Below are 15,764 nucleotides of genomic sequence, written 5' to 3'. Positions count from 1 at the left end.
TCGGCGGAGACATTTGCATGAGTGCCGAGCAACCTGGGGAGATAATAAGCCGCTGCGATGGGTGGCGGGCGACGCCGGGGATTTAAATGTTTGTTTATGGAACACTTCCAAGAGGCCCCATGCGACAACAATAGCAACAGACTCACCTCCTCCTCCTCCTCCTCCTCCTCCTCAGCAGGTGCACTTTAACGATACTCAGCCCCGGTCTGCGCAGACAGCAGACTGGCCCTTAATCACAGGGACAAGGGAGGAGGAGGAACTTTTCAAACTGACCTTTTCCACATCGACATCCGCTATACTGAAATATCTGAAATCCCTGACGTTCAAAATTGGATTTCTTTTTTTTCATAAAAACCTTTTGAAGTCTGTTCACTTGCCAGACACTCTGGGGATCCATCCCATTGGTCATTTGTTTGATAATAATTAATTATCAGGGCCCCCTCTTAATTATCATGATCATGTGCGCATTGTGAGGCATGCCTCTCAGTTTTCCTTTCAGCCTTTCTCTACTGCATTGCAATAATCCATTGATACCGGCAGGAAGTCAACCTTTTTCTCAGGCTGCCTGCTCCATTAATTACAGAACAAATAACACATATATTTCATCTTTCTTTGTCAACAGGCATAGTTGCTAGTACCTTCAAAACAGCTCATATATCTATATTACATAAAGGTGGCGATAGACGTGACCTAAATCATTTTCAACCAATCTCCAAACTATCCTCTCCAGCTAAAATCATATATATGACATACATGACATACAGATAGACAGTACTGCTACATCTATACATTTATGACATACCAGATTTGCAAATACAGTACTGTTTGTGATACAAAAAGAGTCAAGAAAAGGGAGTATATACATTTGACGTAGAAACTGTACATTGGAGGAGGTTGGGTGGGGGGGGTTGGGTACATTGGGATATTGACAACCATACTGGGTAATTTACATTAGAGGTGGTTGGGGGGGGGGGGGGGAAACACTGTATAAACAAGCAAAACTGTACATTGTGGGGGGGGGACACACTGTACAAACAAGCACAATTGTACATTGGAATATTGACAACCATACTAGGTAAATTACTGTACATTGGAGGGGGTTGGGTTAGGACATTTACAGGGGCCAGTTTCGAATTGCAGTCTCCCGTAGGTGTCCCTTGAGAGTGGTTTTGAAAGTGGGTAGTGATTCACATTCCTTTACAGTTTTGGGTAGGGCGTTCCACATTGATGTGGAATAATTGCGAAACGTGTTTAGTCCCTTGTTTGAGCCGAATCTGGGTTTAATATGATTTGTGGAGCTCCCTCTGGTGTTGTGATCGTGGTATTCACTGACCTTTGGGAAGTATTTTGACATGTACATGGGTACCTTGGTCGTGTAGTGTATCTTGTAGACCAGGCCCATTGCAAGTTGCTGTACTCTGTCGTCTACTCTAAGCCATCCTAGGTTGTCAAAGTGGGCAGGGGTGAGGTGGGTTCTAGGAGTAAGGTCAAGCAGTAGTCTGACCAGTTTGTTTTGAGATGTTTGTAATTTTGTTTTTAGCGCCTTTGAGGTGCTTTGGTACCATGAGGTGCAAGCATAGTCGTAGTACCCTTGAATGAGTGCTCCTGCCAGAGTCTTCAGGGTATTCTTGTTTACCAGAGAGGCGATCCGGTACAAGAATCGAGTTCGTTGGTTGACTTTTTTTATTACATTGGATGCCATTTTGTCACAGGAGAGATTAGCCTCTAGGATGGAACCCAGGTAGGTAATTTCATCTTTCCTTGTGACAATATTGTCACCCACTGTAACTGAGAAGCCGTCGGTCTTGCTGAGTTTGTTATTTGAACCGAAGAGAATGGACTCTGTTTTGCCCATGTGTAATGATAGTTTGTTATCAGCGAGCCATATGCAGATTTTGCCTAGTTCCGAGCTGAGGGTTTTTTCAACCTGTAACTTGTTCTTGTCAGAGACCAGCAGGGCTGAGTCGTCCGCAAACAGGAACAAGTTGCAGTCACAAGCTGACGACATGTCATTTGCATAAATTAGGAACAGTAGCGGTCCTAGTATGCTTCCTTGTGGAACACCACAGCTCACTGTGAGGGGGGGGGATAGGGTACCGTTTACCTCCACCATCTGTTCCCTCCCCTCAAGGTAGGATTGCATCCAGCTCACTGATAGACTATTCAAAACCAATTGCTTTTAGCTTGTCCATCAGAATGGAGTGATTGACAGTGTCGAAGGCCTTTTGTAGGTCCAGCATGACCATGCCGCAGTATTTGCCCGCGTCCACCTCTTGTTTGATGTGGTCGTTCAAATAGAGAAGGCATGTGTCAGTGGAGTGGGATGTTCTGAAGCCAGATTGGAATTCGTAGATTAGATTTTTTTCCGCTAGGTACTTTTCGACCTGTTCGTAGACTATTTTTTCCATGACTTTCGAGATGGAGGTGAGAATAGAAACAGGGCGGTAGTTGCCTGGGTCTAATTTGCTGCCCTTTTTGTGCAGAGGGGTCACCCTCGCAATTTTGAAGTCCTTGGGGACGTGTCCCTGTTTTATGGAGAGGTTTATTATGTGTGTGATGACTGGGGTGATGGCGGCTGCTGAGTCTCTGAGGAATTTGGAGGGGATGTTGTCATGGCCAGTGGCCTTGTTAGGTTGGAGGGCGCTCAGTTTTTTCAGTACCTCATCTGTTGTTACCATTTCCAGCTTGAAGTCGTCCTTGCGGACCCCTAGGTTTTTGTAGTAAGCTACTATGTGTTCTACCCCATAAAGCCCTGAGTGGGAGGGTAGTTTGTTTACCAGTGTTGTGGCTATGTTTGTGAAGAAAATGTTTAAGTAATTGGCTACATCCAGTTTGTCTGTGATGAGCGTGTTGTCCATTTTTATGTTTATGTTTGAGAATCTGGTTTTAAGTTTTTTACTGCATCCTAGTTGATTATTGAGTAATTTCCAAAGTTCACATGGTTTGTTTTTGTTTTCCTCAGTTTTGTCATTGATGAAATTCTTTTTTGCAGTTTTGATCATGGAGTTTACGTCGTTTCTTAGTCTGTTTCTTTCTAGTTTGAGTTCAGTCACGTGGGCTTGGAGTTCACTGCTCGTGCTTTTGGTAAGCTTTGACTGACTTTTACGAAACTCAGAGCATTTTTTGTCTCTGGTTTTCATTTTCATAGCGGCCAGTATTTCGGAGTGCATCCACGGCTCAGCGCGATTTTTTTACCCTGGTGGTTCTTAGGGGGGCCATGTCGTTTAGTATTGTTGAACATTTTGTTTTGAAACCAAGCCATGTTTCTTCAACCAGTGTACCATTGAGTTCATCTGACCAGTCCAGGCTCTTCAGTTCAAGGTTAAAGGCCTCGCTAGAGTAGGTTTTGAGGTCTCTAGATGTGACTGTTTTGTGGCAGCCAGCCTTTTGTTTTAGCTTTTTGCGGGTACAGAATATCATATAATGATCACTTAACCCGCATGCTATAACCCCTTTATTGGAGATCTTGGACTTGTCGGAGGTCAGGATGAGGTCAATGGTAGTCTGAGTTGATTCACATACACGTGTGGGTTGGGTGATTAGCTGGCTGAGGCCGTGCAGATCACAAAGCCTACTGAATGACTTGAAGACGGGTGCATCTTTTCGTTGCATATCCGTGTTCCAGTCTCCAATAAGAATTTTGTCTACATCCTTGAGATTCTACTGTCTGGTTGTTTGGCATCCCATCTGGTCGTGTCTGGTTGGACATGAGTTATTGCCTCAAAATTCAGATTGATGGGAGCAGAGCACCTTCATTGGTACTCAACATTGTGTGTGTGTGTGTGTGTGCGTGTGTGTGCGTGCGTGCGTGTGCGTGCGGGCGGATAAACAAGAGAGGAACATCAATCTCACACACACACACACACGGTTTTGTTCACTGCAACCACAGAGTTGGCTGACAATTTACTAGGCTCATTGATTGACAGTTCGCTGCAGAATTCAGACACTGGGTGCCTGTCTGGTCCTGTGCTTACAGCCGTGGACCGCATGCTGAACACTGTATAATCCCTCTCTCCTCTCCTCTTTTCTCTCTCTCTCTCTCTCTCTCTCTCTCTCTCTCTCTCTCTCTCTCTCTCTCTCTCTCTCTCTCTCTCTCTCTCTCTCTCATATACAGGTGGATGCAGGCTGGATAGGGTTCTGGTCTATAGTGGGTGGCTGTGTGTTTGGAGTGGCCATGGCCAGGTAAGCAACATGCAGCAGTCTCTCATCCATCCTCCTCTCTCATCCAACCTCCTCTCATCCAACCTCCTCTCTCATCCATCCTCCTCTCTCATCCTTCCCCCTCTCTCATCCAACCTGCTCTCTCATCCATCCATCCATCCTCCTCTCACCCATCCTCCTCTCTCATCCATCCTCTCTCATCCATCCTCTCTCACCCATCCTCCTCTCTCATCCATCCTCCTCTCTCATCCAACCTCCTCTCATCCATCCTCCTCTCTCATCCAACCTCCTCTCTCATTCAACCTCCTCTCTCATTCAACCTCCTCTCTCATCCATCCTCCTCTCTTACCCATCCTCCTCTCTCATCAATCCTCCTCTCTCATCCAACCTCCTCTCATCCAACCTCCTCTCTCATCCAACCTCCTCATTCAACCTCCCCTCTCATCCATCCTCCTCTCTCATCCATCCTCCTCTCTCATCCATCCTCCTCTCTCACCGATCCAAATGTAAGCAAACGGGTTAAGGAATAGGAATGGAGACATGTTTTCGTACTCTAGCTGTTAACTGAGCTCTTAACGCAAGGGTGAACACTAATTGGAAAAGATTAATGTAGTCTTAACTTAAATAGACTGGTAAGACCTTTCCTGCGTTGGAGTTTTGCTGGTGAAATCTACTGCCTTCACACAAGTCTTCTCGGCCTATAGATGTGAACATGTTATAACAATGATGAACACTAGACAGCAGAACATTTTAAAGTTGTATTTATTGTATTTTTGTGCATTTCTTTACATTGGAATAAAACCTATCTATATTCTGACTTATGACGGGTTAAGAAGTTGTGTCAAAAAGCATATTTTTCATATTCATATCAAAGATATATGTGGATATGCCCCACATTGATATGGTAAAGGAAAAAAAAGCAGATTGTGCATTTAAAACCTGCTCATTTCTCATTTATATTTGGCACCTTTCATACAAGAATTGCAGCACAGAGTGCTTCAAAGCAGTCATGTAGACATAGACCTGGGCAACATACTGTATTATTTAAACTCAAAAGGCAACTGAGGTTCCCTCATTTACAGTCAAGTCAAGTGTACATACAAAAATAAGCAAAAGAAAAAGCATATAAGATTACATTGCATACAGTATAAAATCATAACAACAAGACGAGGCAAAAAGCAAGGATAACAAATCAATTAAAACTAGGGATGCTCGATATTGGATTTTTTACCGATATACCGATATTGTCCAACTCTTAATTTCCGATACCGATATCAACGATACCGATATATGCAGGGTTCCCCCCCCCCCCAAAAATGGAATAATTTCAGGTAATTAACATTACATATCTCTCGTCGTGGAATTAACACAACATTATGCATACTTTTGACAATAAATAAAATCAGAATGAGTTCTTACTTGCTTGCCTGGGTAAATAAAGGTTAAATAAATGTAAAAACAATAAAAAAATAAAATAAAAAAAAGATTGAAAACCGATACCGATAATTTCCGATATCACATTTTAATGCCAATATCGGCCGATAATATCGGTAGGCCGATAATATCCGACATCCCTAATTAAAACATGTACAATTAGATAATTTTTTTGTTTAATTTCTTTATTACAGGAAAAGTAGTATGCACATTTACATTCGTCAGTATTATACATTCTCCATCTTTTCATCTTTTCTTCCCCTTTCACTTCCCCTTCCCCTCCTTCATACCCACCCCAGCCCCCTCACATCGAGGTTTTTGAAGACAAGGGATTAGAAAATAGGAATAAAATAACGATAAAAAATAAGGAAGTGTAGTTAGAGGTGTAAAGCTCTATCCTTTCTAAGTCTCTTCGTTGATAGTCAAGGTATCGATGTGTTGCAGAAATGGTTGCCAGGTCACTTGGAATGTTTCAAGGGAGCCCTTTAGGGAGAATCTGATTCGCTCAAGCTTAACGCAATGTAGTATCTCATGTATCCATCTGTTGTGAGTAGGTGGGGAAGGGTGTATCAACTTAAAGAGAATAAGTCTCCTAGCGAGGAGGGTAGTAAACGCCACAACTCGTTTTGCAGCCCTAGATATTATTGTAGGGGTATTCGGGATTCCGAAAAAGGCAGTGAGTGGATCTGGGTCTAACGCCACTCCCAGGACCCTACTCAGTGTATCGAATATTGTAGTCCAAAACTCTGTGAGTTTGGGGCACGTCCAGAACATGTGCATATAATCGGCTGGAGATTGTTTACATCTATTACACGCATCCGTTCTATCCGGATATCTCTTTGCTAACCTCGCATTGGTGTAGTGAACTCTATGCAGTATCCTGGGAGGAAGCCATCGATGAGGCATTTGAACGGAAGAGGCTGCGATAGGTTCATTACCCCACAGGAATGAACCTATGAGTTGATCAATCGAAGTGAAAAAGGCTTTATTAATAAATATTGGTATATGCTGAAAAGCGTATAGAAATCGGGGTAAGACCACCATCTTTATCAGGTTAACCCTTCCCAGAAGCGAGAGGGGGAGAGAGCCAGAGAGGACCATCTCGTCAGATCTAGCTTAAAGCGCTCCAGCAGAGGACGGAAATTCTTTGCGAAGAGAGTTGCAATGAGAGTTTATGAACCAGGCCGAACCTCTCAATCCCCTCAAATCTAACCTCACTGCGAAGCCAAATGGCTAAGGGTTCTGCTGCGAGCGCGTAGAGCAAGGGAGAAAGCGGGCATCCTTGACGAGTACCGCGATAGAGCGCAAACTGGCCCGACTTGGTACCATTCACATTGACCGAGGCCACCGGGGACGAGTATAGGAGTCTTATCCATGAAATAAAACCCGGTCCCAAACCGAATTTCTCAAGAGTATGGAACAGGTACCTCCATTCCACTCTGTCCAATCGTTTAATCTCATCTGATATATCCGTTAATTTGGATTGTTCCTGCTTCCCAAAATGAGAGGTAAAGGAGATGGCCTGTCCGCGGAGATATGCCTTAAAGGGGAACTCCAACATTTGGGGAAATTAGCTTATTTAACATCTTCCCTGGAGTTAGACAAGAAGATACATACCTTTTTTGTCTCTGTGCGTGCATTTTAGCTTTGGGAATAGACGCTCCGTTAGCATAGCTTAGCTTCATCACTGGAAGTGAGGCAGGACAGTAGCCTTACAGTGCCTTACAGTGTATTGCAAGGTCTGACATTGACCAAACTTGATATGCATGACCTTGGTGGGCTCTAGGTCAACTCCTGAAAAGGGGGTCAATGTCAGACTTTGCAATCAAAAGTTAGGGGGCTAATAACCCTTGCCATAATTTCAGTGCGCCCCCTAACTTTTGATTGCAAGGTCTGACATTGACCACCTTTTCAGGGCCCTCATTCATCAACGTGTTCTACGCACAGATCTGTGCTTACCCTGTGCGTACGATCATTTCTAAGCAAAGAGTGGGATTCATCAATTTCGATTTGAACTTGACTCCGTGCTTACATCTACGCACAGGTCAGACCAGGCGTACCTGGCGCCCAGTGGTAGAATATATTATTACAACAAGGAAATGAGCTTCTGTGCATAATAACACTGGCATGTTCTGTATGAACCGTAGTTCATTATAGTTCATTGTAAAATAGCAACAGTAGTGTAATTATGGTCAAAACCCTATAAATAGCATTTGGAATAATAGATCTTTCTCTCAGAATGAATGCAGCATGGTTTATATAGCGTTATCGGAATATACGGGGTGTAGGCTACTGACTGACTGCGCTCCGCGTAGCTTGATTGATTGATTGAAAAGTGTATTAACAGATTGCAGAATGGGTACAGTACAGCTCAGTACATACAATTGTTAATTGGGGATGCAGACCAACTTTCGTCTTGTTTACATCAGGGTCCCCCATTTTCAATTCATCATAAATCATAAAGCTCAACTCGTTATTATTCTGCGCAGACCGCAGAAACACGGGAACGTTTTGATTATATTTAAAAGGCTTTACATTAAACGAAACAAGTGGAATTTCGAAGCTGTAAGCAGAATACAAGTCATATGAATATAGTGTTCTTCCCCCTTTTTACTGTATAAGAAAGAATAGAAAACGCATTGCAATGACACTATAGTGGACAGACTATGTATATGATGGGATTCAAGTTCGCGTTTTTGTTGATCATAGGCATGCTGTCAGAGTATGATATCTTCAAACATTCTAGAACATTTCTCGTCACAGATCATGTCCTAATAGAACATAGGCTATGGCATGGATCGTGATATTGTGTGGACTGTAATTATTACTGTACCGGTACCACCCATTGTGACAACAGCCTTGTGAGTCCCGCACACAAACATGATGGAATTCAAGTTCATGTATTGAAAGGCAGGCTACATCATACATGCAGTGAGATTCATTGTTCTTGTATATGCTCTCTATTATTGTTTATATAGGCTACCCAATACTGACATCAAAATGGATTGTAGTATGCCTCTAGAAATCATATGCAGCAGGTAGAAAATTGATGGGAGATCCATCGCGATTTGGAATCAAATTGAGGAGAACTTTAATCCCTGGGTATTAATCAAACAACACGGGAAAAGGCAGTCATATTCCAGCGCGGTCTTTATTAGCCGACAACAAAATAGATGCCTCTAAAAATCATATAGCCAATCGAACACAACTAATAAAGGCATTCATATTACAGCACGGTTATAATGACACACAACCAACGCCAAACAGTGGTCAACGAACGGTCTTTATTAGTATTTTGAGCTGTCCAGGCAGAATTGCAGCAATGGTCTTAGGGAGCCGTTGATATCTGACATCACCGTTTACGAGTCCGCCTTTTATTTATCCCATAATACGCGATAGTGTCTTCTTGGTTCGACAGCAGTGAACAATCTTCGTGGAGTTTCTCAGTCCCGCTCGGGTCAGTCCATTATTTCACATCCCATGGGGGGTGTTTCCTCATTTTCATGACCATATATGGATAATCATGCACGAGCATTGACGGTAGAACAAAGTGGTATTCATCAACACGGAGGACCATAGAGCCTGCGTACGCACCGTGTGATGAATCCCGACTTCCCTGTGCGTACACTAGTTCTACATTCCGTGCTTACGTGTGGAAATAGAAATGTTCTACGCACACTATTGATGAATGAGGGCCCAGGAGTTGACCTAGAGCCCACCAAGGTCATGCATATCAAATTTGGTCAATGTCAGACCTTGCAATACACTGTAAGGCACTGTAAGGCTACTGTCCTGCCTCACTTCCAGTGATGAAGCTAAGCTATGCTAACGGAGCGTCTATTCCCAAAGCTAAAATGCACGCACAGAGACAAAAAAGGTATGTATCTTCTTGTCTAACTCCATGGAAGATGTTAAATAAGCTAATTTCCCAAAATGTTGGAGTTCCCCTTTAAAGGCCTCCCAGAGCATGTCACTGCCAACTTCAGGTGTGTCGTTTATCTCAAAGAAGACTTTTATTTGTGCATGGATAAAATCCTTAAATTCAGGTTCAGATAGTAAGTGGGAATTGAATCTCCAAAATTTAGAGGGTGTTCTACCCTGGGGGAAGTTAATTTCAATGGATGTCGGGGCATGATCGGAAATGACTATACTATGGTACTTAGTAGCGACTACATTATGTAGTAGTTTTTCATCTAGCAAAAAGAAGTCTATCCTCGAATACGTGTGGTGGACATGGGAGAAGAAGGAGAAAAGTTTATCGGTAGGAAATTTTGCTCTCCAAGGGTCTATAAGGCCAAGTTGTTCCATATGAAATTTCAGGATGTTCGCTGCTTTGGAGATGGTAGTTTGTCTATCCGAGGACCTATCCAATTCTATGTTTTGGACCTGGTTAAATTCTCCTCCGATAATTATGTGATGATCATTAAGGTTAGGTATCGAGGAAAATAAGTTAGACACAAATTTATCATTGTCCCAATTTGGCGCATATATTGAGGCCAAAACCACTGGAATGTTTTGCAGCCTGCCCGACACTATAACATATCGTCCGTCAAGATCAGTTAGAATGGTGGCAGGCTCGAAGGGTACATCCCTATGTATAATGATTGCAGCTCCCCTGGCTTTTGCTGAGAATTTAGAATGAAAAACGTGTCCCATCCATGCTCTCTTAATGCAGGGAATATCTGAGGTGCAGATGTGTGTCTCCTGTAAAAAACAAAGGTCACCCTTGAGGTGTCGTAGATGGTTAAGTACCTTATTAGCCTTGATAGAGCTATTCATCCCTTTGACATTCCATGAGACGAAACGGATGTTCCTGCCTGTCACTGCCATGTTCTGTCAAGTATATACATACCTGATTTGAGAAGATAAAACATTAGAAGAGAGGAGAAAGGTAGAGGGGGATAGAGAAAAAGGGGGGGGGGGGGGTTGACGCACACACATACACCCACACAACCATACTCAACCATACTCACCCGGGGGTACATCCCTTGGTCCCTATGGGAACAGCAACAGCCTCTGTATCTCTCAGGATACTTTCCTTCCGGTGGAGACTTCATCCTCACTCCCCTTTTCCCCCCTCTCTCCCATCAATTTAGAAAAGCCTCCAATATGGTTACGTATAAACCTTTAAATTGTGTTAAAAGAACATTCGAACTGCCAGAGAAATAAGAAATAAAAGCCAAAACAACAAAAGGGATGCTTAAATTCAAAAATTAAAGACTGGGATAAAAATGAAAGATACTTGCAACACAACTCGGGGCTTATTCATTAGAGATTAGACATAAAAAGCGCTACCAATGACTCGCATTAAGGAGTGTGGACCATAGAAAGTTAAGAGTGGACAAGTAAACCGAGGCGTTACAGTGTGTGTAGGTCGGCCTATAATTCCGTCAACCTGGGCAAAGCCCGCCTCCAACTTACAGCAGCTCGGGAAGAGTGTCTTTAGCCCCTGCTACCAAGCCCACTAGGGATATCAAGATTGCAAAACCAAAACATAGTTGAAAAAGAGGTGCCACTCTCCTCTCTTCTCTTCCCCCCTTTCTCCTTCTGCCTATTTAAAAAACAAAAAATTATATACATACATTTGAAGAGTAAAATATTAATAAACATGAGGTATATGCAGCTTCAGGGGTTACACAATTCGGGGACCTCACAATGTACCTAAAATATGTATAAGGAGGTAATATGGTTAGTCACATTCGGCAGTGTCAGACCTATACCTTAAGACAGTAAAAAGAAGCGTGTGCAAATTGAATTGGTTCAGTCAGTACCTTAGGTGCTTCTTGAAACCTGCATACACAACCCCCACTACCCAATAGGTACTATCCGGTTTATGTGTATTGAGACATTCAAATATTAAGAGGAGCATGTTCACCCTGAATATGCTCACCCTGCATAGAGAGTCATATGCATATAAGTAAATACATACAAAAGAAAAGACAAATTAAGATAAGAAAAAAAGGAAAAAGATTATATACATATATAAAAATAATAGAAATAAAAAAAATAAAGGGGGAGGGGCAAAAACAAAAAATACAAAATAGGGAGCAGAAGAAAACGGCACGTAATCATTCACAAGGTCATGGCTATAGCAACCTGGTTGGCATATAATAATAATAATAATAATAATAATAATAATAATAATAATAATAATAATAACTTTATTTGTATAGCACTTTTCATACAGAGGTTGCAGTTCAAAGTGCTTCACAACAGTAAAAAATACAGGCATAAGCGAGCATAAAAAGATAGACAGGTAGAATCACAGTGTTTCACATTAGGATCTAGCATCCCAATAGGCTCTCCGCTTACAGTTTTCAGTAACACAAATAGTAAAAATAGTTTAAAATGATTCAGTTTAAAAATAGTAAAATAAAAATAAAATAAAATAAAATAAAAATTATAAAATAGAACGGACATAAAAAATACAGGCATGAGCGAGCATAGCAAGATATGGCAATTGACAACAATGCATAAAGTTTACAGACAATCCATGCTGATTGATCTGCCATAAGCAAGTGAAAGTTTACAGACAATCCATGCTGATTGATCTGCCATAAGCAAGTGAAGATTACAGTCTGTTCTAACAAACCAAACTGCCATGTATTAAAGTTTACAGACAATCCATGCTGATTGATCTGCCATAAGCATAAGATTACAGTCTGTTCTAACAAACCAAACTGCCATGTATTAAAGTTTACAGACAATCCATGCTGATTGATCTGCCATAAGCATAGTGTTTCTACTACTACAGCCAGGACACAGTTAACCTGGTTCTACAATGCTACAGCCAGGACACAGTTAACCTGGTTCACATTAGGATCTAGCATCCTAATAGGCTCTCTATTCAGTAATTAAAAAGTGCTACTACAGCCAGGACACAGTTAACCTGGTTCTACAATGCTACAGCCAGGACACAGTTAACCTGGTTCTACAATGCTACAGCCAGGACACAGTTAACCTGGTTCTACTACAGCCAGGACACAGTTAACCTGGTTCTACTACAATGCTACAGCAATGCTACAGCCAGGACACAGTTAACCTGGTTCTACAATGCTACTACAGCCAGGACACAGTTAACCTGGTTCTACTACTACAGCCAGGACACAGTTAACCTGGTTCTACTACAATGCTACAGCACTAACCGACGGACATAAAAAAAAAAAAAAAAAAAAAATACAGGCATGAGCGAGCATAGCAAATAATAAGAATAGTTTAAAATGATTCAGTTTAAAAATAGTCATCAGTAAGAAGTAAAAAGTGCAATAACCGACACATGAATTTGATAGGCAGTGTAAAAGAGTAGGCAGGGTAAGAATAAATACAAGTTGTGTCAGGATATCCCTGATGTTTCCTCTTGCCACTAGGTGGTAGCAGATATCTATCAGTGAAATGCCTGAGCAAAGAGATAGGTTTTAAGCTGTCTTTTAAAGATGTCTAGCGAATTGGCTTCCCTGATGTTTTGGGGTAGTTTGTTCCATAGTTTTGGGGCATAGTTGATAAAGGCTGCATTACCGATCCTCTTTTGACTGCTTCTGGGAGCCTCTAGTAGTCTAGCAGCTGATGATCGCAGTGTTCTTGCTGGTGTGTAATTTATTAGAGTGTTGGCGATGTAGCTAGGTCCCTGTCCATTTAGAGCTTTGTATGTAAGGAGAAGGACCTTAAAGTCAATTCTAAATGTTACAGGAAGCCAGTGTAAAGCGGCTAAGACTGGACTAATGTGCTCTCTCCTTTTGGTTCTAGTTAGCAGTCGGGCTGCAGAGTTTTGGATTAGCTGAAGCCTCTCTGTGGTTTTCTTAGGGAGACCTGTGAAAAGTGCATTACAGTAGTCTAACCGGCTAGATATGAATGCATGAATTAGCTTCTCAGCATCGTTCTGATTAATAAATGGTCGTACTTTTGCTATATTTCTGAGATGGAAGAACGATGTTTTCGTCACTTTGCTAATATGAGAATTGAAGTTCAGTTCTGAATCTATGACAACCCCAAGACTAGTGACCTCAGATTTGATCCAAGGGGTTAGTCCCCCCAGGTTCTTTATTAATGTTTCTTTTTTTAGTTTTGGAGCCGATAATTAGAATTTCAGTTTTGGTTCCTTTTGAAGGAGTCCCTCCGATTGAAATAACAATAGTCCCCTTCTGAGGCATTGGCGGACAATCTATAGTGACTGCGCACAATAATAATATAGCCAAGGTCCACAAGTTCAGCCGAACACTCAGTACGTCATAATCATGTCTAATGCTGTTGGCGTTGGTTTCAGCTGTCCCAGAGTGTCCGTTGGGCCTAGGTAAATGGCCTAGTAAATTCAGACCCAGTCACTGCGCATTGAGTACTCCTAACGCGTACATATAGAACCTTCATTATCCTATCAAACCGATCCCTTCTGTTTATTTAGCAGCCCCTAAACAGAGGAAACGTCTACAGTTTGAATGAGAGAGAGACATATGTAAGATAAGGGCTATCAAAGAATAATGAAAAAAAGCAAAAAGGCGTTAGAAATACGGGCAAAATATAATCCGCGTCGGCTGTTTGGGAAGCATAGAGTTCAGTTTCAGAAGCCAGTCCGCTTAATGTCAATAGCATCCCCCCATGAGGTCTAAATATCAGGTCTAACGCAGTCGACCAATGTAGCCCAACCAATGTCTATAAATTCAGTCTCGCATTCTACATTCATTGTTCATTGCTCCCGGCGTCAGATTAGCTTACCACTGGGTATACGTTGGGTAGCCGTCCACGCTAGGCTAACTTAGCCTTGAGGTACGCTTCGGCATCCCCAACAGACGTGAAGCGTATTCTGTCCCCGCTCTCTTCCGTGATCATCAGTTTAGCAGGGTAGTGGAGACTAGGCCTCAGCCCCCGCTTGTAAAGTAGTGCCATCACATCGCGGTACGGTGCTCGCTGTTCCAACACAGCCGGGGTATAATCCTCGTAGAAAGCAATTTGTTGACCGTCGTATAGCATCTCCGCCCTTCTCTTTCTGGCCTCCCGAATCACCCGTTCTTTAGTTTGATAGTTATGAAACCTGATGATAACGGGCCTAGGCTTTTCACCCTGCTTCGGTTTAGCTGCCAGAGACCTGTGTGCGCCGTCCAATTCTGGAGGGTCTCTGCCCCAAGAATTTGGGGTAAAAGGGTGGCGAAGAAGGATGTTGGTCTCGGGCCCTCAATCTGCTCTGGTAGTCCAATGATCCGAAGGTTGTTACGTCGCCCTCAAGCCTCGAGGTCCTCAGCCTTAGCCTTTAGCACCGCATGGCCGGCCCTCAGATCCGCACATGTAGCCTCCAGCGACGTAAGTCTTACGCTTACAGATTCTGCATTCTCCTCCAGGGAATCGACCCGCTGTGCATTGTCGGCCACGTCCGTTTTCATTTGGTCAAGTTTATTTTCCAAAGCGGTAATGGCTTTTCTGAACTCTGTGGTCATAGCCTCTTTGTGGCTATCAAGCAGGGCGGCCAGCCTGGCCTTGCTAAAAGTATCGTCAGACTCTTCCTCGTTCGGAACATCGCCCCGTTTTGATCTTGGAGTCTTGGATGTCATCTTTGCGACGATAAATACTTAGTTAGCTATATCGATGTTGGCATATAAACAAGAATTGTGAGGTTTTGGAGTCTTAAAACGTAGTAATTAAAAAAACATGAGGGAGAGAGGGAAAAACGCGTCCTACTTAGGGATGGGTATTGTTAGGATTTTATCGATACTACTACTCTTATCGATACTGCTTAACGGTTCGGTACTTTATCGATACTCTTATCGGTTCTTTTTGATTATTTTTTTATGATTTTTATATTTGCAGTTGAGAGCATTGGTCATCTCCCTACAGTAAAGATTAGAAATGATTGAATTATTGTAAATTTGTGTGGAGTGGTAGGAATAGCTGCTTCAATAATAACTTATAACAACAACAGACAAGTTAGACAACTATGTATACAAAAAAAACGATATACACTGAATGATTAGTTGTTACCTAAAGTCCTTGGACTCCACTGTAGAGAACGGGTGCAGGCCTTTGACAACAAACTTTGTCACAGCCCTGTGACACTCGTTCACCCTATCCTCTGTCATCTTTCCTCTAGCTGCTAGGGAGAAAGGACTTTGGGTGGTGGAGGTAGAGGGAGGATGTGTGGTGGGCTCACTGGCCTGGGACACATTGGTGGCTGACGCCTCAGCTTG

The 15,764-nt window shown here is 42.5% G+C and overlaps 1 protein-coding gene across 1 annotated transcript in view; it reads left to right on the top strand.

Moving 5' to 3' along the window:
• slc49a4 (solute carrier family 49 member 4) overlaps positions 1–15,764 on the top strand; it is a 221,850-nt gene that overhangs the window by 106,476 nt on the left and 99,610 nt on the right. Inside the window, 1 exon segment of the mRNA XM_084309797.1 lies at positions 4,115–4,182. Coding sequence (XP_084165923.1) covers positions 4,115–4,182 — 68 coding nt within the window.

The sequence above is a fragment of the Notolepis coatsorum genome (assembly GCF_963971535.1).
Source record: "Notolepis coatsorum genome assembly, chromosome: 3".
In the NCBI taxonomy this organism is placed as follows: domain Eukaryota; kingdom Metazoa; phylum Chordata; class Actinopteri; order Aulopiformes; family Paralepididae; genus Notolepis; species Notolepis coatsorum.
The sequence above is the reverse complement of the archived record's forward strand: the minus strand, read 5'-3'. Positions and strand labels throughout refer to the sequence as shown.